Consider the following 25,597-nt stretch of genomic DNA (forward strand, 5'->3'; position numbering starts at 1 on the left):
GTTCTTGAACAATGTACTAAAAACAGCAGTCCAGCTACCCCATCCAGAGTGACTGAAGCCAGTCTCAAATGTGTTAAATGAAAAGGTGAATCGCCAGAATTTGTAAATTAAGAGCTCCAAGAAGCCAGTTCAAAGTATCCATCATGAGAGTGGCTCTTGTAAACTAAATATGTTTTGTTCAGTATCCCAGAGATATATATATGATCCTTATTTCTTTTTGGCTGATACTGTTGAAAGAAAGTCATACTTCCATCTGTTTGACAGCTTAATTTGAATGAATTAATTCTCTGCTTTTTTTTTTTTTAATTTCTCTCCAGTCACATTATATGCTTCTTAAATGTTCACTCGAGAAGAAAAAAACATTGAATCTTATGGTATTCAAAAACAAAATTTACTAACATTTTTTTCAGGTGTCTGTTAATAGCATTAATGTACCTAGAAAAATGCTTTGAATGAATTAATTCTCTGCTTTTTTTTTTAATTTCTCTCCAGTCACATTATATGCTTCTTAAATGTTCACTCGAGAAGGAAAAAACATTGAATCTTATGGTATTCAAAAACAAAATTTACTAACATTTTTTTCAGGCGTCTGTTAATAGCATTAATGTACCTAGAAAAATGCATCGTGATACGTGCTATCTTGTAAATTATGTATCCATAACTGGTTTCGGTCATGGACAATGTTCACAGTGGAAAAATTTTTACAGTGGTAACAACATCACATGACATTAATGTATTCAGATAAGAATGACATTAATGTATTCAGGTAAGAATGAATAGCATGATCTAGTCAGAGATGTGATGAACATTTAACACAGCTTTCAGTACAGTGGCAGTGGCACAATCAACAACAAATGAGATTAACCACGTGAAAATTACACTTTTTGCCACCAAATACAAGGCACCATAGTACCGTGGATTGCTTGTTACTGGCAGATTTAGAAGTGGAACAGTTGCAGTAAAAGGCTCTGAGAAACGTGCCAGTTCTATTACACCTTTTGATATTTAATCTGAAACATTAATTTGATTATGCTGCTGAAAAATAATTCAGCTCTCACAAAACACATTTGAGTTTCTGAATACCCTGACCAAAAAGAAAAAAAAGAAAAGAAAAAAACAAATAGCGCAACAGCAAGGAGTTGTGTGACATAATCTAAAGGTGGTTCCCCTGTGGGTTGGGTCTGGGGTCTAGAATACGCCTCAGATATTCCTGTCTGTCGTAAGAAGCGACTAAAAGGAGTCTCATATTTCGGCCTTTGTGATGGTCCCCTGTAGGGCATGACCCCCATTCTTCAAAATTATCCCGAAGAGTGAGCCAATTGGGGAAGGGCGCCTTACATGGTGCCTTGTGTCCATTGTGCATTGAGATCTTTAGCCCATTCTTGTTGTTGCATTTCAGTCCCATTCATTCTCCATCTCTTGGGCGAGGGCACCTTCCTGGCTCCTGCACTATGCAGTGTCGCTTCCTGCGTCGATGATGACCATGGACTTCTTTGCACCTGATACCCAGCACGGAAGCCAGTCCGTTGTGGTGAGGCCACCATGTACCCTGTTGATTGTAGCCTCCTGACCACACAGGGACTGCTCTGCTGATGCCTGTGCCGTTAACTCCGCATGTATGCCAAGGTGTAGATGCCCATCCCCCTGGGGCGTTGGGACTACCAGCAGTGGCCATCCTGCCAGGTGGCCTTTTCTGCGGCTGGGTGGCGCCCATGGGGAGGGCACCTGGTCGGGGTGGGTGGCATCAGGGCGGATGACATGCGATGAAGCATGTCCATCATCTCGTGCTGGTGGTGAAACACCAGCAGTCTCTAAGCGATCATGAGCTCAATTCAACGCATAGAAGTATGACAGTATGACCACAAATCGTTCACCTCCCTGGCCACTCCATGGGAGGAACGTCAGGTTAAGGATGGCAAAGGTTCTTACTCGCACCGGTACCTTGTATGTTCGAGAGCTGATGGGGATTCTTTCATGATGATGAAGCCTGAGTTTTTTGTTGAACATTTAGAGGACAAGTTTTGGGAGGTGGAGGGATTGTCCAAACTGAGATCTGGATCAGTCTTGATCAAAACAACATCCTCTGCACAGTCACAGACATTACTTGCTTGTGACAAGCTGGAGGATGTTTCTGTAACCATCACACCCCATAAGAGCTATGGTCCAGGGTATGATATTTCACAGTGACCTTCTTTTGCACTCTGACGACGAGATGCACGCTAATTTAGAGCGGCGAGATGTACATTTCATCCGGTGTGTCCACCGGGGTCCAAAGGATAATCAGGTTGTCACCAGTGCCTTCATCTTGGCCTTCGAGGGTGATACATTGCCCGAAAAAATCAAGGTGATGGTCTGCCGCTGTGATGTAAAGCCCTATATCCCTCCCCCGATGCAGTGCTTTAAGTGCTGGAAGTTCGGCCTTATGTCTTCCCTTTGCACTTCCAGTGTCACATGTCGAGATTGCGGACGCCCATCACATCCCAATACTCCATGTGCCCTATCTCCCATCTGTGTCAACTGTGGAGAGCACCATTCACCTTGCTCGCCAGACTGCAGAGAGGAAAATCATGGCGTACAAGACCCTGGACTGACTGACCTACACTGAGGCTAAGAGAAAATTTGAACGCCTGCATCCTGTATATATAACATTGTCTTATGCCGCCGCTACAAAAGTTCTGGCCCCATCAGCTCCACCAACCCCAGTAACCTCTCAGAGCTAGAAGACTGCACCTGCCCCCTTGATGGTGGGGGGCTGGGACAGCTGTCCCCACTTCTAAGCTGGAGAAGCATAAGTCTTCGTCAGCTTCTCTTGTTAGGAAGGGGTCCCTTGGGTCACTCCCTTCCCAGTTTCTGCTAGTGGGAAAGAAGACACCCGCCAGTGGCCGAAGAGCTCAAAAGCAGCTGGTCGTAGGGCTTCACGCTCATCCTCAGTGCCGGAGACTGAGGCAGTGAAGTCCTCCCAGCCAGGGAAACCCAAGTAGCAGTGAGAGAAACCCAAAAAGAAGACCCCTAAGACCAGGGAATTTGAGGTGGCACGCCCCACCACCGCTACCTACAAGCTCTGTGTTTGAGTACGTGGTAGAGATTCTGGTGTCCGCTGAGGACCTAGATCTTGCCAGACCCTCAGACACAATGGATATAGACTGCTCAGGCAATAAATGGCAGCAGGTGACCCTAAGGCGAAACTGTCAAATTGAATGTTCCATGCCTTCCCAGTCTCACGATGACGTCAATCCTCCAGTGGAATTGCGGCGTTTTTTTTCCCCCACCGCCTGGCTGAGCTACAGCAGCTGTTAACCTTTACACCTGCTATCTGCATTGCCTTCCAGGAAACCTGGTTCCCAGCAATGCAGACCCCTGCCCTTCATGGCTATTACGGATATTACAGGAACTATAGCGACTATAATCGAGTGTCAGGTGGAGTTTGTGTTTATGTCCGAAACTCAGCCTCTAGTGACACTGTGTCCCTTAAAACCTCTCTTAAACTGTGGCCATCAGAATAAGGACGACGCAGGAATAACTGTCTCCAATGTGTATCTTCCTCCAGATGGTACAGTACCCCTGATTGTATTAGCTGCACTGACTGATCAACTCCCTAAACCTTTCCTACTTTTGGGAGATTTTAGTGCACACAACCCCTTGTGAGGTGGAACATACTTACTGGCAGAGGCAGAGATGTCGAAACTTTACTGTCTCAGTTTGACCTCTGCCTCTTAAATACTGGGGCCGCCACACATTTCAGTGTGGCTCATGGTAGTTGTTTGGCCATTGATTTATTAAATTGCAGCCCGGGACTTCTCCCATCTATCCACTGGAGAGCACATGACGACCTGTGTGATAGTGACCACTTCCCCATCTTCCTGTCACTGCCCTGGCATCAGGCCCACAGACGCCTGCCCAGATGGGCTTTAAACAAGGCGACTGGGAAACTTCCACCTCTGCTGTCGCTGTTGAATCTCCCCCACATGGTAACATCGATGTGATGGTTGAGCAGGTGACTACAACAATTGTTTCTGCAGCAGAAAACGCAATCCCTTGTTCTTTAGGGTGCCCCCAGTGAAAGGCAGTCCCTTGGTTGTCGCCAGAAGTCGCTGAAGCAATTAAGGAGCATCGGTGATCTTTAAAGCGGCACGCTTTCCAGGAGCGCCTCATAGCCTTTAAACAGTTCCGTGCCTGTGTTCGCTACTTTATCAAACAACGGAAGGAGTGGTGTTGGGAGAGATATATCTCCACCATTGGGTGCCACATGTCACCGTCCCAAGTCTGGCAAAGAGCAAACGTCTTTTTAGGTACCAGGCCCAACAGCTGTCCCCGGTGTTACCATAAATGGCGAGTTACGTACTGACACAAATGTGATTGCCGAGCAGTTTGCTGAGCACTTTGCTCGAGCCTCTGCGTTGGAGAGTTACCCCCAGCCTTTTGCACACTCAAACAGTGGCTGGAAGGGAACGTCCTCTCATTCACTACACGCCACAGTGAATCCTATAATGCCCCATTTACAGAGTGGGAACTCTTCAGTGCACTTGCACATTGTCCCGACACAGCTTCTGGGCCTGATCGGATCCACAGCCAGATGATTAAACATCTCTCATCTGACTACAAGCGACATCTCCTCGTCATCTTCAACTGGATCTGGTGCAATGTGGATAGCTATCGGCACACCTGAGTGTCGGTGCAGCACCCGGTTGACAGTGGCCCATATTCTGGTGCACTGTCCCACTTTGACTGCCCGGCGACGAAATCTTGGATTACTGGATTAGTTGCCGCTCATTTATCTGATAGTGCCTCATTGGTGATTTAGTTTTACGTTTTATTCGTGAGGGTGGGTTTCATCATTTGATCTAAGTTTTAGCACATTTCCTTTGTCCCTCTGTGTCCTCCACCCTTGTGTTTTTAGGGCGGAGGTTTTAATGTGCTGCAGAGTGACTGGCTTTTCCTTTTTTTTTTTCTCTTGGTTGGTCAGCCACTGTAATCTGCTTTCTTCTTTTATTATCTTCTGTTTCTAGAATCTCTCTGTGGTTTTCCTGTCCTCATTTGTTCCTTTTAGTGTTTGTAGCCTTTCCTATGTTCTTGTGGTTTTTCCTTTCTTTCCGTTTTGTGTTATATGTCTCGTCTGTTTTATTCTCACACTTGTGGCATTGTTGTATTAGGAACAAGGGACCGATATCCTCGTCGTTTGGTCCCTTCCCCCCCTCTTTTAAACCAACCAACCAACTAAAGGTGGTAGGTGTGTTTCAACATCCGAAAGCTGATGGCTATTCAAATTTCATGCTAATTGCATAAGAGTGGCGTAGTGCCACTAAGAGGATGCAAATCAGGTCTCCTTTAAGTACATGCTGTAATGCTCGTGAATGTTAGCCTGCTTCCGTGCATAGAGGCGGAGTGATAGGGAGGCGTGGAGTGAATGAGATTTGCGCATGCATGGCGGCAGAGAGCAAGCAAACAAAGTCCGTGTTGCAGAACTGCGTTGCTGTGGACGACAAATCAAGTTAATTTGCCTTCAATACGTCGTATGATATGTTCAGATCCATGAGGGAATAATACCTTTTAAAAGTGGTTTCGATCATTTGTCTACCTGAGACAAATATTACTTCTAGGTCTTGAGGTTGTGTCCATTGCTCCACAGCGGTTGTCTGTATGATGTCGGAGGGTGAGAACAGCTGATACGGCTTTGTAAAGAGTCAAGAACAATTTTTCTCAAAACGACAATTGTCTAATGACAAGATCATCGAAAATAGTTGCAGTATTTGCCATTTATTGCGATTTGCACTGTATTATAAGAAAAAATGTAATACATAACAAAATAAACTTCGAACTCAAACCACAATCATTATATTTGTTGGCACTGCTTCTACTGATATAATTTTTTATATAGTAAAAAAGTCAATATGTTATCACATTTTTTGTAGTCAACAAGGTATTATGAGTTGAAAATAACTCGTTCGACGTTACAGTGGGAGAACCTATTTATGGTTCATTGAACAAGTTAACAATGAACCACTTCCTATGAATAACTCAAAGGAATGCTGACTGATAATGTCGAAAACCACCGCTATCTCGACAGGTAACCCTCCCTTTCATTTTAAGGTGTTTTCCAATTTGTGCCATGAAAATGACAGGGCTTTATGTGTCGAAATATGGGAGTTTTTGACAAATTTATGTAGCCGCATTCTAACGAGTAATACAACATGTTGGGAAAAGCTAACTTCGCCTTGGGCAATGTGTTGAACATTATAGTCTGAGTACTTCACAGGCTACATATTTCTAATCAATAAAAGCTTGGAAGTTCTCATGTACAGTTTATGCAATCGATATGTTGACAAAAATATTTTTAAACCATGAGTATTTAAAACCAAGACAGATCATTACTTTACCTTGTTTCAAAGTCTACATCGTAATACCATATGCTATCTGAGTCCATGTCTGAACCCTCTTATTGGAAATTTAGGATGATATGTTCAAGGCTTTTATCCATCTTCACCTCCTTGTGAAAGTCTTACTTTTGAAACTTTTCAGCATGACACACACAGTATGCCCACGCTGAAGTGGACCATGTCTATTGCTTCATGTACAAGCGTTTCAGTGTCTGTTATCTTGAATGTTTTTTTTCCTTCTTTTTTTTTTTTACCCACATAGCTTGTATCCTGTGCTTAAATTAATTCTATTGGATGATACTGACAGTATGTGGGTAAATGCAAAACTGTGCGACCACATTCACATGCAAGGAAGTCAAATTTGTACGTTCTGCCGCATACCTTGTATAAATTAACGAGCTGTAGGAGTTCAGCATGAATCTGGCTTATATTGTCCGGAATATTTTTATTTTTCAGTCAGAGCACAATATTCCCTTTCCTGGTGCTTGTACGTGGTCATTTCTCTGTAACAGCTGAATGATAACTGGCACTGTAATTACAATGACAGACTTTGAAGCTAGGTATAGTAAAAATTGTTCAGTGAATTACTTCTTGAAAGTGACAGCATTCATTTCCGAATGGTAGTCACTGCTGTTTTTCTGACACCTAATTATAAGTTTACTCTCAAGAACCAAATCAGAAGAAGAGTCAGCAAGTAGAATAAGTATCTGAGAACCTTTTCCTAAGGGAACTTTAAAACCGTCAGTACCATCATTCGTTTTCCAGCAGATGTTCGTGGAATGATTCTGATCACCCATGTTTCATCAAGGTAATACACTGTAGAACAACCACCTCCTCTTGTATCGTGCATCTTTACAACAGATGTGCTTCGAGCTGCTTCTATGTCACTTCTTTCAATTAACTCTCTTCTTAAGATGTTTAAAACCAATGTGTTTTAAAATTCTTTACATTGACAAAGCACTTACCTTTGAAGCTAATTTGCTCTGGCATAATTGAAACAGTTGGATATTCCCTTTTTATATACATTTCAAGCACGGAGCACTTTAAAATGTTGTTGTGAAAACCATCTATTTGTGTTACAGGTTTCTTGCGGATTTTCCCGAGGTTTCTACAGCTCTGACACTTTTGTTTACTATCCTCTGTACAGTTCTCATGTCGACACATACTTCTGCAGTTCATTCTTGATTCTTCAGAATGTCAAAAATAGAAGTACCGCTTTCATATTCACATTTGAGGAAGTTATAAATGCGGGATATAAACCTCCTGCACTGCTTGTGAAGCATCTACATCTATATGATTACTCTGCAATTCACAATAAAGTTCCTGGCAGAACGTTGATAGAACCACCTCCAAACTATTTCTCTACCGTTCTCCTCTCAAACAGTGCGCAGGAAGCACGAAAGCTTTAATCTTCCCATGCGAGCTCTAATTTCTCTTAATACAATAAGATGAACCATCCTCCCTGTTTAGGTGGGTGCCAACAAAGTATTTTCACACTCGGAGGAGAAAGTTGGCGACTGAAATTTCACGAGGAAAAAATACCACAACGAAAAACGACTTTGTTTAGACGATAGCCAACTCAATTCGCGTATCATATCCATGACAGTCTCTCCCCTATTTCGCGCAAATACAAAACAAGCTGCCCTTCTTTGAACTTTTTTGATCAATTCTATCCGCTGTGGAACCCACACCCGACAGCAATACTCCCAAAGAGGGTTGAAAAGCATAGTGTAAGTAGTCTCTCTAAGTGTTCTACCAATAAATCACAATCTTTGTCTTGCTTTCCACACAACGTTATTCATGTGATAGTTTCATTTTAAATTATTCATAATTGTAATCCTTAAGTATTTAGTTGAATTTACAGCCTTTAAACTCAAGTGTTTTACCCAGTAAACCAAATTAGCTGATTCCTTTCAGTACTCATGTGGATGACTTCAGATTTTCATTATTTAGAGCCAATTGTCACTTTCCTCGCCATACAAGATGTCTTGTGTAAGTCATTTTCTAATTAGTTTTAATCTCTGATGACTTTATAACACTATAACTCACAGCATCATCTGCAAACTGTCTAAGAGGGCTCCTCAGATAGTCTCCTAAACCGTTTATTAGATGAGGAACAGAAGAACACCTATAACACTTCCTTGCAAACGCCAGATAACACTTCTATCACTTTTGTTTTACTCATCGATTTTCCGTTGATTATTATATACAGTAATCCTTCTTACAGGAAATCACGAAACCAGTTGCACAATCAAGGCGACACTCCATAGGCACGCAATTTAATTAAAGTTGCTTTAGAGGAACTTCATGTTTATTGCCATCATATGACATTTTCATTTGGAAATCACGCTAAAATGTTAGCAGATACACATTCACAACTATATTGCTACAAGAAACTAACATCGATATCTAAGTGAATAATTCGGTTGCTGTGTGAATGAAACTGCATTGGCGCAAAATACAGCAACTGCACAGCATGTGGGAGAGAGTTTCCCGCAGTCCAGTTTGTAACTTGCACTAGCTGCTTGGAAAGAGAATGAGTCTTACTGGCTGTTAGCAGTGACTGGTGGGGGATGTGCAGAATGGCTGAAAATAGGGCTGCCTTTCGACATAATGCGAGCTATAGTTACCTTTGAGGCTGGACATGTGAGTTGATGTCTGTCAAGAATGCCTTTAAGGCAACAAAGACGGTATTATCAACACCTCATTGAGTTTGAACAAGATCATGTAATAGGGCTAGAGAAGCTGGATGTTCCTTCTATGATACTGCAGAAAGACTGGCAGAAATGTACCCACTATACATGATTGTTGGTATTGGGGGCCATGAGAATGTAGTTGCAGAAAGATCAGGCTCTGGACAGCTACGTAACACTACCAAGAAGGAAGACCATCATATTCAGTGTATGGCTCTGGCGCATTCTACTGCATCTTTAGCTGCAATTTGAGCGGCAGTAGGTACCACAGTGACACAACAAACTCTTACGAATAGGTTACTTCAGTGACAGCTCAGAGCCATACGCTCTGTAGCATGCGTTCCACTGATCCCAAACCACCGCCATTTGTGACTTCAGAGGTGTCGAATGAGACCTCATTGGAGGGAAGGTTGGAGGTCTGTTGTGTTTTTGGATGCAAGCAGGTTCTGCCTTGCTGCCAGTTATGGCTGTGTGTTGGTCAGAAGGAAGCCAGGTGGGGGGCCTGCAAACAACCTGTCTGTGTCGTAGACATCTGGGCATACACCTGGGGTTGTGATTTGGTGTGTATCTTTGTATGACAGCAGGAGCACTCTCATAGTTATCCCATGCCCCCTGACTGCAAACTTGTGCATCAGTCTGGTGATTCAACTTGTTGTGCTGCCAAACAGAATTCCTGTTTTCCAACAGGGTACCGCTTGCCCACATACCACTGTTGTAACACAACATGCTCTTCAGAGTGTTGACATGTTTCCTTGGCCTACTCAATCACCAGATATGTCTCCATTTGGGATATCATCAGATGACAACTCCAGTGTCATCGACAAACAGCATTACTTCTCCCTGTCTTTACTAACCAAGTGCAACAGGCATGGAGTTCCATCCCATAAAATGGCATAGTGCTTGTTTGCATGCTTGTATTCAGCATTCTGGTGACCCATCATCATCAGTTTTCTGCTATATTATCAGGTCCTTTTATTCTCCATTTTCTGCGATCCATTGCTTCCTTCTGAAGGCTGCTTTATGTTGTACCGTCCATCACGTCATCCAGTATCTGAAATCTCTTCCTTCCTCGCTTCCTTTTCCCTTCTACATAACCTTCTAAAGCTGTTTTTACCAGTGCATCATTCTTTCTTAAAATATGCCCAATCCAATTTCTTTCTCTTCTTTTTATTACATCTAGTAACTGTCTTTTCTCTCCCACTCTTCTCAGTACCTCTTCATTTTTTACTCTGTCCATCCAACTTATTCTTTCCATCCTCCGCCGTGTCCACATCTCAAAAGCCTCCAGCCTTTTTCTGTCTTTCTTCCTCAAAGTCCATGTTTCAGCGCCTTACAGAAGAACACTCCATAAAGACATTTTATGAATCTCTTCCTGAGTTCTCTGTCCAGACTGCTGCAGAAAATTCTCTTTTTCTTATAAAATGCCTCTTTTGCCATTGCTATCCTTGTTTTAATTTCTGTGGTGCACTTCCAGTCAGTGCCTATCCTGCTTCCAAGATACTTAAAATTTTGAACCTGTTCTAATATTTCTCCATTCAGTATAATTTTTATTTCTTTATTTCCCCCTAGTGCAAATACTTTTGTTTTCTTTGTTTTATTTTCATTCCATAATTTTTTCCGTTAGCTTCAGTGGTGTCCACACCAAATCCTGCAATTCTTTTTCCCCTGTGGCTAGAAGGACCATGTCATCAGCAAACCTCAAACACCCTACTCTTCTTCCTCCAATTTCTACTCCTTTGTCATCTAATGAGCATTGGTCAATCATATTTTCTAAGAAGAGGTTGAAAAGGGTAGGTGATAGACAGCATCCTTGTCTTACTCCTTTTCCTAGTCCAATCCAGTTTGTACTTTCTGCTCTCACTTTAACTGAGGCTTTTTGTTTAAGATATAATGAGTTTACAAGTCTTCTGCTTTACCAGTCCACTCTCTTTTTCCTCATTATAGTCGCCAGCTTGTCCCAAACCACATTGTCAAATGCCTTTTCTAGACTGATTTGAAGCACATAACTAGGTCTCTTATTTTTTCAATAAACCTTTCTCGCTAGACTTGTAGGAGCCCTATTGCATATCTGGTGCCTGTATTCCATCTGAAGCCAAACTACTACTCGCCAAGATTCTCCTCCATTACTTTTTCAAGTCTCTTATTAATTATTCTTAACATCACTTTGGCTGCATGTGAAATGAGACTGACTGTCCTGTGCTCACTGCATTTCTTGGTTCCTTGTTTTTTCGGTAATGGAGTCATTACTGTTGTCAGAAAGTCCTCAGGCCCTTCACCACTGTCATATATTTTATTACATAACCTCAATATTTCTCTTATTCCATCTTGGTTCAAGCATTTTAATATTTCTCCCGGTGTCATGTCTGTACCTACCGCTTTGCCATTTTTCATTGCAGCTATGGAAGACTTTACTTCTTTCATTATGATGGTTGGTCCTTTCTTGTCATCACTTACACTGCTGAGTGATTCAAGTTCCAGAGTTTCTGGTTTGTGATCTGTGTCATATAGCTCTTTTAGATATTCTTCCCATCTCTGGAGGACATCGTTGCGATCTTTGTACACTACATCTTTGTCTTTACTCAAAATTTCCATCGTAGCACTTCCTGCTCTGTTTTGATCCCATGTCATAGTCTTTACTCTGCTGTATAGTAAGTTGTATCTTCCTTTCTTGTCCAGTTCTTCAATTGCATCACATTCCTCTTTTAGTCATTTTTTCCTAGCCTGCTCTCTTTCTCTTTGCAGTTCATTATTTAACCTTTGGTACATCTTTCTTGCAACTTCAGTGGTCTTGTTTTTAAATTTTCTTCTCTCCTCCATCTTTGATATCATTTCTTGTGTGACCCATGGTTTTTTTGCCCTTTTCCCTTTTAAATATCCTTCATTTTGCTGTCCTGTTTTAGTGATTCCTTCTTTCAGCATATTCCAGTAGTCATTGGCATTATCAGGTGGCTCTTTGTCTCGTAATGTGTTGAGAAACTCCCAAGACAGCATTTTTGTAATTTTTTCTTTGTTGGATATTATCTTCTCTAGATCCCACTTCTTCACCATGGTCACCTTCTTCAGTTTTTTCATTCTTATTTCTATTTCTGCCATAAATAAGTTGTGGTCGCTATTAATATCTGCACCTGATGTGTGCACCTTCTTGATTCCATTTCTGTATCTTTTCTTCTACCAGTATAAAATCGATTTGGTTTCTGTACTTATCCCCTGGTGATTTCCAAGTGTAGAGCCTCCTCATGTGGTTCTTGAACCGTGTGTTTGCCACTATCAGCTGCCTTTCCCTGCAGAAGTCAATTAGCCATTCACCTCTATCATTTCTCTTTCTAAGACCATGACTGCCTACTATGTTTCCCTCTTTCCCTTTTCCCACAATGACGTTCCAGTCTCCCATTACTATTTTGCAGCATTTTTTTTATTTTCGTCCATTATTCTCTCTATTACATTGTACGTTCCTCTACAACTTGGTCATCATGTTCTGAAGTTGGCATATACACCTGGAGAATCAGTAAATCTTTTTGTGCTCCTTTCAGCTTTACACCAATAACCCGGTCATTTGCATAGTCCATATATTCCACGCATTTAGCAAATTCCTTTGTTATAATCATTCTTACTCCATTCATTCCTTTTACTTCTCCTCCTGTGTAGTACAATAAATATTCATCTGACTGTAACTCTCCACATCCATTCCATCTTACCTCAGCAACTCCTACGAGGTCCATGAGATTCTTTTCCATCTCTCTTTTAAGGTTTTCTAGTTTCCCTGCTTGTAGCAGAGTTCTAACATTCCAGGTACCAATCCTCCTTTTAATTTTTTGCATCCTTCCAAGCTGCCCCCCCCCCCCCCCCCCCCCGAATCTGATTGATTGGAGGACTATTTTACCTCCGGATACTGATTTAATGTGAGAGGAAGCCATTTTTGTGCATAAAATGGAGACTGCATTATGCAGGGAAGATAATCTATGGTGGTATTCCGTTGCCTTTCGCAGTTCTGGAGGCTGCCCCTAACATGGGATACAGACACCTTTTGCAGTCGCCCGCTCCGGGTCAGACACTGCATGAGAAGTATAGGTTGGAAAATGAAAGGCCCCTAGCCCTCGAAACCTATTAGCTTCAGGGTCGGAAAAGAAAAAGAGCTGGCCGAGGGTGGCCAGATAGGAAAGGTAAAAGTAAGGAGCCTAGCTCAAGTAAGTGGAAGCAATGCCAGGACTCAGCTCGGGGCCCTGTGGTCGCCAGCCATGTACTTACTAGGTGTAAGTCCCTGAGGAGATTCTGGTGACTACACCAGTTATTAATGTACCAGCATTTCACATTTTCAATGGCTTAACTTGCACTTACTTGCAATGTTAATGACTTCCACATGTTACCTAGACAAATGTGTTCCCAAAATTTCATTACTCTACATTAATAATTTCTTGGTGTTGTGATCTTTTTCTGTAAAAATAACTGTTTTTCAATGGCACCACACCTCTACAAAACTTAGTGCAAACTGTGTTTCTAACTGAGTTTCCTAAAAGCATTGCAGCAAAACCTTGTTGAACTGTCATGGGTGGAAACTGGTTATGGTGACAGTATACAATTTGAATAATAAATGTTTTTTGGCTACTAGCACATATGCAGTTTTTTAAATAATTTGTGCAGGTTCACCATCTATATGTTATTTATTAACAAAAAGCTTCATTTTAAGGCTGCACAAATTTCATGTAATCTAAATTATTGTTTGAAATGCATATCCTTGTGTAATTTACCATTTACCACTTGTGTGGTTTATCATTAACAGAATGATTTTGTTTTTTGTAACCTAAATAGACTTTTTTGATTTACAGTTTCAACATACTCTGGGCATGAAACATGTTCATTTTATGTTAGAACTTGCTTAAGTCCAGATGGCCAATATCTTGTAAGTGGCTCTAGTGATGAAAAGGCTTATATTTGGAATACCAGCCAGCCAGGTAGACCAGTGACAACACTGGCTGGACACTACTTAGAAGTTACATGTGTTGCATGGTGTCCTGTTGGTGATATACAGGTTAGTATGAATTGCTAAATTGTGTGTTATCATTGATCATATTAATCTGATATTGGGAACTCTAACACCCTGGTGGAATAAGCAGTGGAATGGATAAGGATTAACATTTACTAAGTAGTTGAGGCACTGAGTGGTGAATAGGCACCCAAACAAGAAGGAAATAGTGGCTCAGGTTTTGGACAACCTTCTACCTTGGATCTAACTGTACAAATCCCTGCATTGTCTCAGCAGTGGTGGTATTATTGTGTTACGTTGCATCTGAGAGTGATTATTATAATCACAAGTAGTTCAAATTTTAAAGACACTAGGAATGAATTTATACAAAGTGTTGATTAGGAAGCACCATTGTTAAGGACATACAATGCAGTTCACTTTGTAAAACCTCTGTGGGAGTGTGGAAGATTGTACTTCAGAGGAGACATTTGCACACTGCCGATGTATGGGAACAGAGGAAAAATACGAGGTGCATTCAAGTTCTAAGGCCTCCGATTTTTTTTGTCCGGACTGGAAAGAGATAGAAACATGCGCATTGTTTTAAAATGAGGCCGCGTTCATTGTCAATACGTCCCAGAAATGGCAGCACCGTACGGCAGATGGAATTTTACCGCCAGCGGCGAGAATGAGAACTGTTTTAAATACTTAAAATGGCGACTTTTCATTACTTGAACAGCGTGCAATCATTCGTTTTCTGAATTTGTGTGGTGTGAAACCAATTGAAATTCATCGACAGTTGAAGGAGACATGTGGTGATGGAGTTATGAATGTGTCGAAAGTGTGTTCGTGGGTGCGACAGTTTAATGAAGGCAGAACATCGTGTGACAACAAACTGAAACAACCTCGGGCTCGCACAAGCCGGTCTGACGACATGATCGAGAAAGTGGAGAGAATTGTTTTGGGGGATTGCCGAATGACTGTTGAACAGATCGCCTCCAGAGTTGGCATTTCTGTGAGTTCTGTGCATACAATCCTGCATGACGACCTGAAAATGCGAAAAGTGTCATCCAGGTGGGTGCCACGAATGCTGACGGACAACCACATGGCTGCCCGTGTGGCATGTTGCCAAGCAATGTTGACGCGCAACTACAGCATGAATGGGACTTTCTTTTCGTCGGTTGTGACAATGGATGAGACGTGGATGCCATTTTTCAATCCAGAAACGAAGCGCCAGTCAGCTCAGTGGAAGCACACAGATTCACCACCACCAAAAAAATTTCGGGTAACCGCCAGTGCTGAAAAAATGATGGTGTCCATGTTCTGGGACAGCGAGGGTGTAATCCTTACCCATTGCGTTCCAAAGGGCACTACGGTAACAGATGCATCCTACGAAAATGTTTTGAAGAACAAATTCCTTCCTGCGCTGCAACAAAAACGTCCAGGAAGGGCTGCGCGTGTTCTGTTTCACCAAGACAATGCACCCGCACATCGAGCTAACGTTACGCAACAGTTTCTTCGTGATAACAACTTTGATGAAGTGATTCCTCATGCTCCCTACTCACCTGACCTGGCTCCTAGTGACTTTTGGCTTTTTCCAACAATGAAAGACACTCTCCGTGGCCGCACATTCACCAGCCATGCTGCTATTGCCTCAGCGATTTTCCAGTGGTCAAAACAGACTCCTAAAGAAGCCTTCGCCGCTGCCATGGAATCATGGCGTCAGCGTTGTGAAAAATGTGTACGTCTGCAGGGCGATTACGTCGAGAAGTAACGCCAGTTTCATCGATTTCGGGTGAGTAGTTAATTAGAAAAAAAATCGGAGGCCTTAGAACTTGAATGCACCTCGTATTACTCTTCACTCATTCGGTTTCTTCTATCAGGACCAGATTTAATCCAACAATACAGTTCCTTATGTACGTGTTTCTCTCACTTCTCTTATTTCATGCCTTATTCCCTGCTTGTTTATCAGGTTGCATTTTCCTGTGATTACATGGATATTTTCTCTGTAGGTAGTTGGTTTTAAACCCTTAATTAAGTATTTTGTAAGGTGGTTCATTCGTTGCTGCTTGGTATAACAATTTGAAATAGAATTACTTCGAAATTTTCTATATTATACTGTAGAAAATTCACCGTTTGTTTTCAGTAATAAAATACAAAATTCCACTTAAACACCATTTGCAAAGTAATGGAGTAATCTTCCTGTTAAAATCTCTCAAAGTGGCAGAAATGCTTATCAATTAAATTATACTGCCAGACACGTCAGAAGGACGTGATGGCAGATAGAGAGAGCAAATGCCTTCTCTTTTGCCAAGCATTATAAAGTGTTGCTATGGACAATAGTGCATAAAACTGAATGGTTTCTGAAGTATGGCCACTTCACAGTTTGGGGGAGACCATTTATCACCATCCAGTGCTATTCATGGCAAGGTGTCTGGAGGAAGACTAAATCTCATTGTATGAATGCATGGTGTCTGTTCTTTCAGACATGGCCAGGTGGTGCAGTGGTTAACACAACTGCCTAGTAAGTAGGATACCCTGAGTTTGGATCCTGGTCTGGCACACATTTTCACTTATCGCTGCTGATTCCGCCTGATGTCCCAATGCAGCTGATGTCAATAGTTCCTTCCCTTCCCCCACCCCCTCTCCTTCCTATTCCAATTTACATAATAAATCTCATTGGCTGCTGAGAGTTAGTAGAGATGGAGAATAATAGTTTGAAACTGGGCTGTCTTGTGATGTAAAGTGCACTGCAGATTGTCGAAGGGTGAGTGACTCTGTATAACCTCCTTGCCCGCCACCACCTTTCAACTCCCGCAACCAATTCCTTTTTCTTCCTGAAGCAGTTTTGTCTTATATTTGCATATATTTGACAGTACTTGGAGTTGTGCTTGCTCAAAGTATGCATTGGCCTGCTTTTCCATATTTTAATGATCTTCTGACTTAATTTTTTTTCATATTACACCATAAATATTGTCTAGCTTCAAAATGTTATTTTATCATTTTTTTTTTCTCCTGCCAGTTTTGATTTTAAAAGTTTACCTTAATTTTGTACCTTCACTTGATTTGTCATTGCTGATGCATTAAGTATGCAAGGGGGAAAATGGCAGTCTAATAACCATATAGTTTCTTGAAATTAGTGTTCTTTTTATAATAAAGCAGCTGCCATTTGAAATTGCTTATCACAAATTGTTGTTATTTTCAGATTGTAACGTGCTCAGATGATGCGCATGTCCGTTATTGGGAAGTTGGTAATGAATACGAAGAGTACAATGAAGTGGAGATTCGAGGGTGGGCAGAAGACATTGTTTCTCCAGGCCTGGTTCCAAGGCAAAAGCTTAGAGGTGTTGCAGAAAAAATTGTGGGGCCCACGTTTCACCAGGCACAAAACATTGTGGCCACTTTGGAAACAACACCCAGATCCCACAAAAAATACATCTTCAATCATCAGAGAACACCAGTTGTATCAGATATGCAAACACCAGAGTTGGAGGAATGCCAGAGTTGTAACAGTGGCAAACTGGTAACACCCTGTTCAAAATGCTTATCTGCAAAGGATAGAACTACATCCGTTAGAGAGAGACATTCATTGAAAAGGCGCTTGGAAGATATGATGGAAGATGATGACTCACAGGGCTCTACAAATAAGAAGCGATCAGTTTTATCTCCAATTAAAGAAAACAATGGGGAAATGTTGGAGAGAACACCTAGTGATTCCAGAGGTGCAAGGAGACTTTTCAGTCCTGGAGAGAAAAGTATTGATATGAAAGAAGACAACAACCCCGGGTTTTGTAATTCACGATCTTTGTTCTCCTCTCCAACAGACAAACTCCCCAATTATGTTGTGGATGGGACATCTCCACACCACTTTTGCAACCGGAGTCCACTACAAAAGGAAAATATTGACTGGCTAACTAAATTGCAGAAAGAAAAACCGTGTGTTCTAAAGGCAGCTGTTGTGTCATCACATTATACACCCAAGAGACGTAAACGGTCTGGGTCAGGGGCTGATGGCAGCATACTCAAATTTTTCCGTGTATCAGGAAAAGCAAATAGTGAACAGTCAATTTTCTCTAATATCTCTGTGCACTCAGATGAGTATGAAAAGTAAAGTCTGTGTGTGTGTGTGTGTGTGTGTCAAGGATGAGGATGAACTGAATTTAATGCAAGAGAGAATGGAAGTAATTTATATGTACATGTAAGTTGACTAAAGGAATATCTCCTGCCAGTTTGACTAAGTAAAATGTGATCAATTTTATGTATTTATAAAAATAATTTTAGTTTTGTTAGATTATGTTGAGTGGTAATGCATAGACCTATAGATACACATAAAGGATTTGATCTGTTACACAGATTCTGAAGGTGATCTGTGCACTAGATCAATACTTATTATAAAAATAGAAGACAGACAGACAGATTCATTTCACTAACAATAGTTAGTGGTTACCAAAGAGTTCATCACATCTTTGATTATGAAAGCTTGGAACTAGATTTCAGGTTTTCAGACTTTTGAATGATTGCCTTTTACTCGCCTGCAGACTCTCCATATAAGAAGAAAGCAGCTTTTGTTTAAGTTGAATGTTCTGTCATTTCATGTCTGCATTCTCACAGCTGTATAAACATTACTATATGTGTACATGTTGTGATATGAAATCTATCATTTGGATTTTCAAGGAAATAGAAGAGCTGACAATATGTATATATGTGTATATATAATGAGATTTTGTCTACAGCAATGCAATGGCTGAAATAAATACTTGTTGAAGTAAATGCAACCTGTAACACTTAATATTTTCACGTTTCATCATCATTTGCCATCAGTCTAATGTCATGCCTTCCAGTTATACAGCAAAGCTGCATCTCTGTGTTTTTTGTAGAATGTCCAATCCATACGCGGATTATTTTTGTGAACTTAGCACGTAACTCTAAGGAGAACAAAATTTTGGAGGTTATTCACGGATATGACTTGTGGGCTTTGGCGACTCATTACAGAGTAATAATGCAATTATGCTTTTATTTGGTTATTATCCCAATTATCTTTGTTTCTGTGAAAAGACCTCCATATCAGTGAAAAAGTATGTAATATGCTGATAACAAAATGTATAACACAGAACTATCCTGTTCTGTGGAATTAATAAGAAGATGGCAAGGTGATTGGCACACCCAGTTTATGCCTTTTGGTCTAGGAGTCGGTGAGCATTGGAAAATTTATGGCAGAGGGATAGTCTTTCATGCACTCAACAACTCTAAATACTTTATTGGTAAAATAATTCTTGGCACCATAACTGTGTGTGGCATAAGTGACATAAATGAGAGTTGTATAGTTGAGTAGTTTGTGCTTATATCACAATGTCAAATGCAAGTCACAGCATCATGTAGTTTTTTATGCAATTCTAGGTAACACTGGCAATCAAAGGCTGCCTGAGCATGGGTGAATTAAAGTATTAATTAATGGCTACACACGGTATCTCAAAAGAAAGTTTATATTTGATGTGTCGAAATAAAATGGATTTTGAAGTCCATCATCAAAATCCTTATTTGTTATTGAAATATACAGTTTAGGAATTTACTTCTTCACTCAAGCAAACTGCAGCATGCCTATGGTACTCATTTAAATGATGAAAAAAACTTTGCATGACGGCTCAACATGTAGACACCAGAATTGTTGTCACTTCACTACAGATGTTTCCTGTCAATTGCTCCAGAGAAGTTGGAATACTGACATAAATGTTAGATTTAACATATCCCCATTGGGGTGGGGGAAATCAATGGGCTCAAATCTGGACCGCTTCAGGGTCGTTACCCCTCCTGAAAATCAATTTGCCAAGGATAATTTCAAGAACTCGCATTAGACATGTGTGCGCTGAGTCTCCATCTTTGCTGAAACCATGTTCTTTGGTTATAAGCAGGAAAGTTCTGCAATTCAGGCACCAGAAATTCAGCTAATATCGTCAAACAGTGTTCCAAATTCATGTAACTGCACATCTGCTCTCGTCTTGTTACTTTTGGCGAATGCAGTGGTTTCTCTTGCTTATGAGTAGGATTCATTGCACTCCATTAGCGTTAAATGAAGGGCACTCGGTCACATAACGAACTGCAGCCTATGTCTGGCATCCTGGGGCTTTAATTCTTGCTCAGTTGGATACTGTAAGGATGCAGTTTAAGGTATTTTTGCAGAATTTGGGGCAGTAATGTTCTCTACACTTTTAAAGAACTTGGACACTTAACGGATGAAGAGGTTAGGATCATCACGAACAGACTAATTTACACTCCCCACAGATTCGCGTGTTCTTAATAACGACCTTGGTCGCCCGGGTGGTCCGCTCCTGAGAAGCACTCCATAAGGACTGGATTCCTAAAGGCCAAGCAAGCAATGAATGTACCCGCCACTCTCCACAGATTTGGTGCGCATGCACAGAGAGCTCTTAAAATATAAACTTTCCTTGAGACACCCGATATTTTCAGTCATGGCTACCATCCATTAGATATTTACATCTTTATTTACCAGTTTCAATCCTTTATATTGATAATGTTGAGACTATTGGCAAGCAAGGGAAACTTATTTCAGCTATTATGAACAAAATCTCTGATTAATTAACAAATAACCAAATATAGCTGAGCACCCTTTTCTCAATTTCTGTTGCAGCTTGTGTGCGTAAATGGTGCTTTTTGGATAACTTGTGTAGTTGTCAATATGTATTGTAATGTTTAATATTTTAAATAAAATAAAAAAATAATCAATCTCTATCAGTGAAGTTTGAATACTTAACAGCTAATTTCAGAAGGCTAGCTATCATCATCTGCCTGTTCAGCCTGGAGAAATGCAGTAACTACTTTAACATTAATGTAATTTAATTAATATAAAGTGCTATAAAGACAAAAAATAGACCAGGCTTCATTATAAGAAAGTCATTAACAATATTTCTGTAAAGTTGAATCGAAGTCAACATTTAAAGAAACTGAGGAGAATGTTTCTCTTAAAACTCAGCATAAATACAACAGGATTAATAAAATAAGAAACGTAAACCAAAGTAAATAACCATACATTTCCAGAGGTTTTGAGTCCCTTCATGCCATCTACTAGCAGCAAAGCCATAAAAATCCATTACTACACAGTTGATAAATAGTGTGCGTAATTGCTTGCTCCTCTGTTTCGTGTGTGTATAAGATAGAACAGAGAAAGAAGCCAGGTTCACTCTTCATTGGAGAGTGGCCTCCTTCCTATCATCATAACGGATCCTGTCCAACCGTAGCAAATCTAGCTCTCTTTTCATTTTGCAGAAAAAGTAAATTTTCCCAAAGTTGAGTTATAGTTTCTTTTTGTACTCTTGTATTGGCAATACTCAAATTTTGCCTGTTGAAGATAAGTAATGACTAACCATTCTGTTCTTTTAATTTTAAAGTTTGGCTCAAGTGAATACAATACAATAAATGTGATGAAAAAATGCATGGTGGTTGCGTACATAATATAAAAATTTCCTACCAATGACATTGTTTCTGTTTCCAGGGCTGGTTCGAGAACATTTTCCCACGTAATCTCTTATTTCCCTCCTCCTCCATCCATCCCCTTAAACACTTCCACTTGTGTTGGTTTTCCCTACTAATTTTGATGCGCCATTGTATACAAGTCTTGCACTTAAATGCCTCTCCTAGCTTGGTGTTTCAAGTGTCTACTACTAATTCCCTCTCAGCTTGGTGCCCCATGTGGCAACTTGGGCCTTGTTTGTTTTATTAAGCTGCGTCATGAATTATTTCGTGATATGATACCAATAGAACATGTTGTTTGCTCCTCTTGTGTAATTTGTGCATCTCATTATTTCAGTTTCAGTAGTATGTGTACTAAAATATAATAAAACTTACCTGTACTTACAGGTTCCTAAATTTACATTAGCACAGTGACAGATAATAAATGTTGTTTATTGAACAAAAAGTTTCACACTGCAATCAATAAAATAGAATGACTGGCATAGAGAGAAATATATATTGCTGGATCTGAGATGTTATATAAACAAAAAACAATATAATACAATGTAATCTTTCACTGCGATTCAGTACATACAAAAGAAAAATTGGGAGACTCATTTTCACAGAGAAAAACCCACAACTTTTTGAGGGCAACAGCTTAACATCTCCTTTCATCAGTTTGAGATGAGGCATAGAGCAAGTTACATGTTACCTAGCACAGACTAAAACTATATGAGAAACTCGACACTATATGTACATGAAATTTATAAATAAAATATGGAAGGGGATGTAACTCAAATCTAAAAAAATATTGAAGGATACATGAAAAGTAAATGTTACTGTAGGGTAGAAGATTTCTTGAATGATAACCATGTAAAATGTTTCTAAATAAGTAACACCAAATGTATTATAACCATAAATGATTTTTTTTAATGACAACCATCTAAAACAGAATCTGTCTGAAGTAGTTTCAACATATGTATTATAACATCATGTACAGACTAATAGGATTATCTAGTGTTACAATTGACAAGTCTCATAAATCACAACCTTTGATCATCTGAGGCATATTTTGTGATGAGAAAGATTTGCTTTAATTTAATTTGATTGACAGTTAGACTTTATGGCCACAAATAAAGAATGACTCCAAACTGAAAACAAGGATACCTTGGTAAACGAATCTATAGGAAATGTGTACACAACCAAAAGACAGGCACTGCAGGAATTGAAATAAATGGTTGGAGCTCCCATCGTAAGTTCCATTGAGAAGTATCTAATTTTTATTTCTTGATGATAACTATTTTCGGACACCTGTGTCCATTTTCAAACCATCCCTGCTGTAAGTCACCATCAAGAAATAAAAAATGATACTTCGCAATGCAACTTATGATTGAGCTACAACCATTTATTTGAAATAAGACAAATTGTGGACCTATTCTTCACCTACAACATGTTGTAATTTCATAAACTGTAGGAATGTCTGTGACATGAAACAGACAGTTGGTACCAAATAGTTAGATGCTTTCATCTTTAAAAACAATTTCGATATGATGATCATATTTCATATGCACAAACATGTAGTGTTAAGAGCACTTAACAACCAAATTTTGAAATGTAAAGTCATTCCAATTACGTTTTATGGGATTGATTAATTATGAAGCATAATAACTATGATCAGTATTGCAAAAGATGGGAAGCATAGTATAGTAAAAGTTTATATGCCAACTAGCTCCACAGGTGAAGAGATTAAAAGAATTTATGATGAGATAAAAAAAATTAATTCAGATAGTAAAGGAGAGGAAAATGTAAATGTGTTCAGCCGTGCCCTTTCCAAAGGAACCATCCTGACATTTGCCTGAAGCGATTTAGGGAAATCACGGAAAACCTAAATCAGGATGGCCACACGCAGGATTGAACTGTCGTCCTCCCGAATGCGAATCCAGTGTGCTAACCACTGCGCCACCTCGCTCGGTAGTAGAATATGGACTAAAGGAAAGAAATGAAAGGGGAACCCACTTGGTGGAGTTTTACACAGAGGATAATTTAATTCTTGCTAATACTTTGTTTAAGAATCATGTAAGGCATACATGGAAGCAACTTGGAGACACTGGAGGGATTTAGATTGATTATACAACAGTAAGTCAGAAATTTTGAAACTGATTTTAAACTGTAAGACATTTCCATGGGCAGATGTGCTATCTGGCCACAACATATTAGTTATGAAATGTAGATCAAAATTTAAGAAATTGCAAAAAGGTAGGAAATTAGGGATATGAGAGCTGCATAAGTTGTAAGAACCCGAGATTATTGGGAGTTTCAGAGTGAGTATTAGGCAACATTTCAGTGAAACAGGGAAAGGAAATACAGTATAAGAATGTATGGCTGGCTTTGAGAGATGAAATAATGAAGGTAACAGATGATCACATGGGTAAAAATACAATGCGTAGTATAAATCTTTGGATAACACATTGAATTTACTACAGTAAAGATATGTACTGCTTTACAGGAAGATTAAAGAGACCTTTGGAGAAAAGAGAAATAAATGTATGAATAGCAAGAGTTCAGATGGTAGCCAGTACTAACAGGGTGCCTGTAGGTCATGAAAGTAATGAAAATGAACAGATAGTCATGAATGTTGTTTTGTGTGTCAGTTGGGTGCGGTTCTAGAAGGTAGTCGCAAGTTAGAGCTACCTCCAAAAATGTTGTATCCAGCAGTCCACTTACTAAAAAATCATATATAATATATTCACCAGGATTCTTAAAAGTTTTTGTTATGCGTAGGTGACTTACGTGTCCATCTGGGCAGACCATGTTGGCAAAGCCTCTGCTACTTAAGTTTGCAACCCCGAGTGACATGTGGATGTAGAAATTTGGAAGTGTGGCTTCATTGAGTTGTATGTGGTGTACACACCTAGTGGAAATGACATGTTAAATTGTAGCTCCACCCATAACAATGCTGTCATCTCAGGTGTTGCTGGAAGACCATCAGTTGAACCAGCTGTTTTTTCAATTCTGTCCTCTCCAACTTCTGTTTAATTTTCTTTAGTCCGCACCTTTTGGAAAGGCATTTCCTTATAAAGGTTTTAGTAATTTATACAAAACTATTGTAATTTTAATCTCATTAAAGGTGTTAAAGATGATCAGAGTAAAATCGATTTCTTGCTAGCCAAAACGTTTCCCACACCATATTAGTACTATTCGCAGATTGTAGTTGGGCATCTGTTGAACATTTTATGCGAATGTGACTTTGGCATTAGTACAAATGGCATTTCATGTATAAAAACAAATGAAAGAGGAGAGAGACATTCAGCAATGGTTCATTTGTTAGTGTCAAGGCAGCAAAACAAGTTGTCTTTTCCTTAGTAGTAAAAACAGTACCAGTACAGTCACAAGTTTCTTCTAAACAGAACTTGAATGGCAGTAATGAGTTACCATAACTTGCTCCTGCTGCAAACTCTAAAACTTCAGTTGAAGATAGTTCCAAAATAAACTCGTTGAAACATTTTTTAGTTATTGATGAGGCGGTAACATCTGAAATTATATGGGCTATGAATAAAGTGGTCTCCTTCTTCAGCAAGAAGTTCTGGAACCACAACAGACATATTCCAATTACGTTCCCTGACAGTATGATTGCCAAAAAAATACAGTTTCACAAGGGTAAGTTTTCATATATAATTACTTATGGACTTGGCCCTCATTTCCAGAATCTCCTAGCCAACAAAGTCAGGGAAGTTGGATTTGGAACAAATGGATTTGATGGTTCGTTTCTGGGACGAACAAAATCAATCTTTATCCATAAGATACTTAACATCTGTTTTTGAATTTTGCCGCATCTTCTGATTTACAGTTAAATTTTGTGGAGGATTTGAATGGTTGGAATTTGTCACCTAAGAGTATAATTCAAATTTCAATGGATGGGCCAAATGTGAACTTGAAATGTTGCATGATTTGCAAGCATTTCTAATCAATGACAAAGATAATCAACAATACATGTTTTATTGTGGCAGTTGCTCTCTTCATATAGTAAATGGAACTTTGAAAACTGCTCACAATAAAAGTGGTTGGAATGTTCACGAATTTCATAGGGTGATCTGGTACTTGATAAAGTA

At 39.9% G+C, this 25,597-nt stretch overlaps 1 protein-coding gene across 1 annotated transcript in view; it reads left to right on the forward strand.

Moving 5' to 3' along the window:
* The window catches only part of LOC124619303 (protein lethal(2)denticleless), a 62,730-nt gene extending 42,025 nt beyond the window's left edge, over positions 1-20,705 (forward strand). The window contains exons 7-8 of the mRNA XM_047145597.1: positions 13,891-14,093; positions 17,230-20,705. Of these exons, the coding sequence (XP_047001553.1) occupies positions 13,891-14,093; positions 17,230-18,135 (1,109 nt within the window). The 3' untranslated portion in view covers positions 18,136-20,705. The remainder of the gene's footprint in view (positions 1-13,890; positions 14,094-17,229) is intronic.
* Positions 20,706-25,597: the final 4,892 nt, after the last annotated feature.

Source organism: Schistocerca americana, chromosome 6, assembly GCF_021461395.2.
Source record: "Schistocerca americana isolate TAMUIC-IGC-003095 chromosome 6, iqSchAmer2.1, whole genome shotgun sequence".
Taxonomy (NCBI): domain Eukaryota; kingdom Metazoa; phylum Arthropoda; class Insecta; order Orthoptera; family Acrididae; genus Schistocerca; species Schistocerca americana.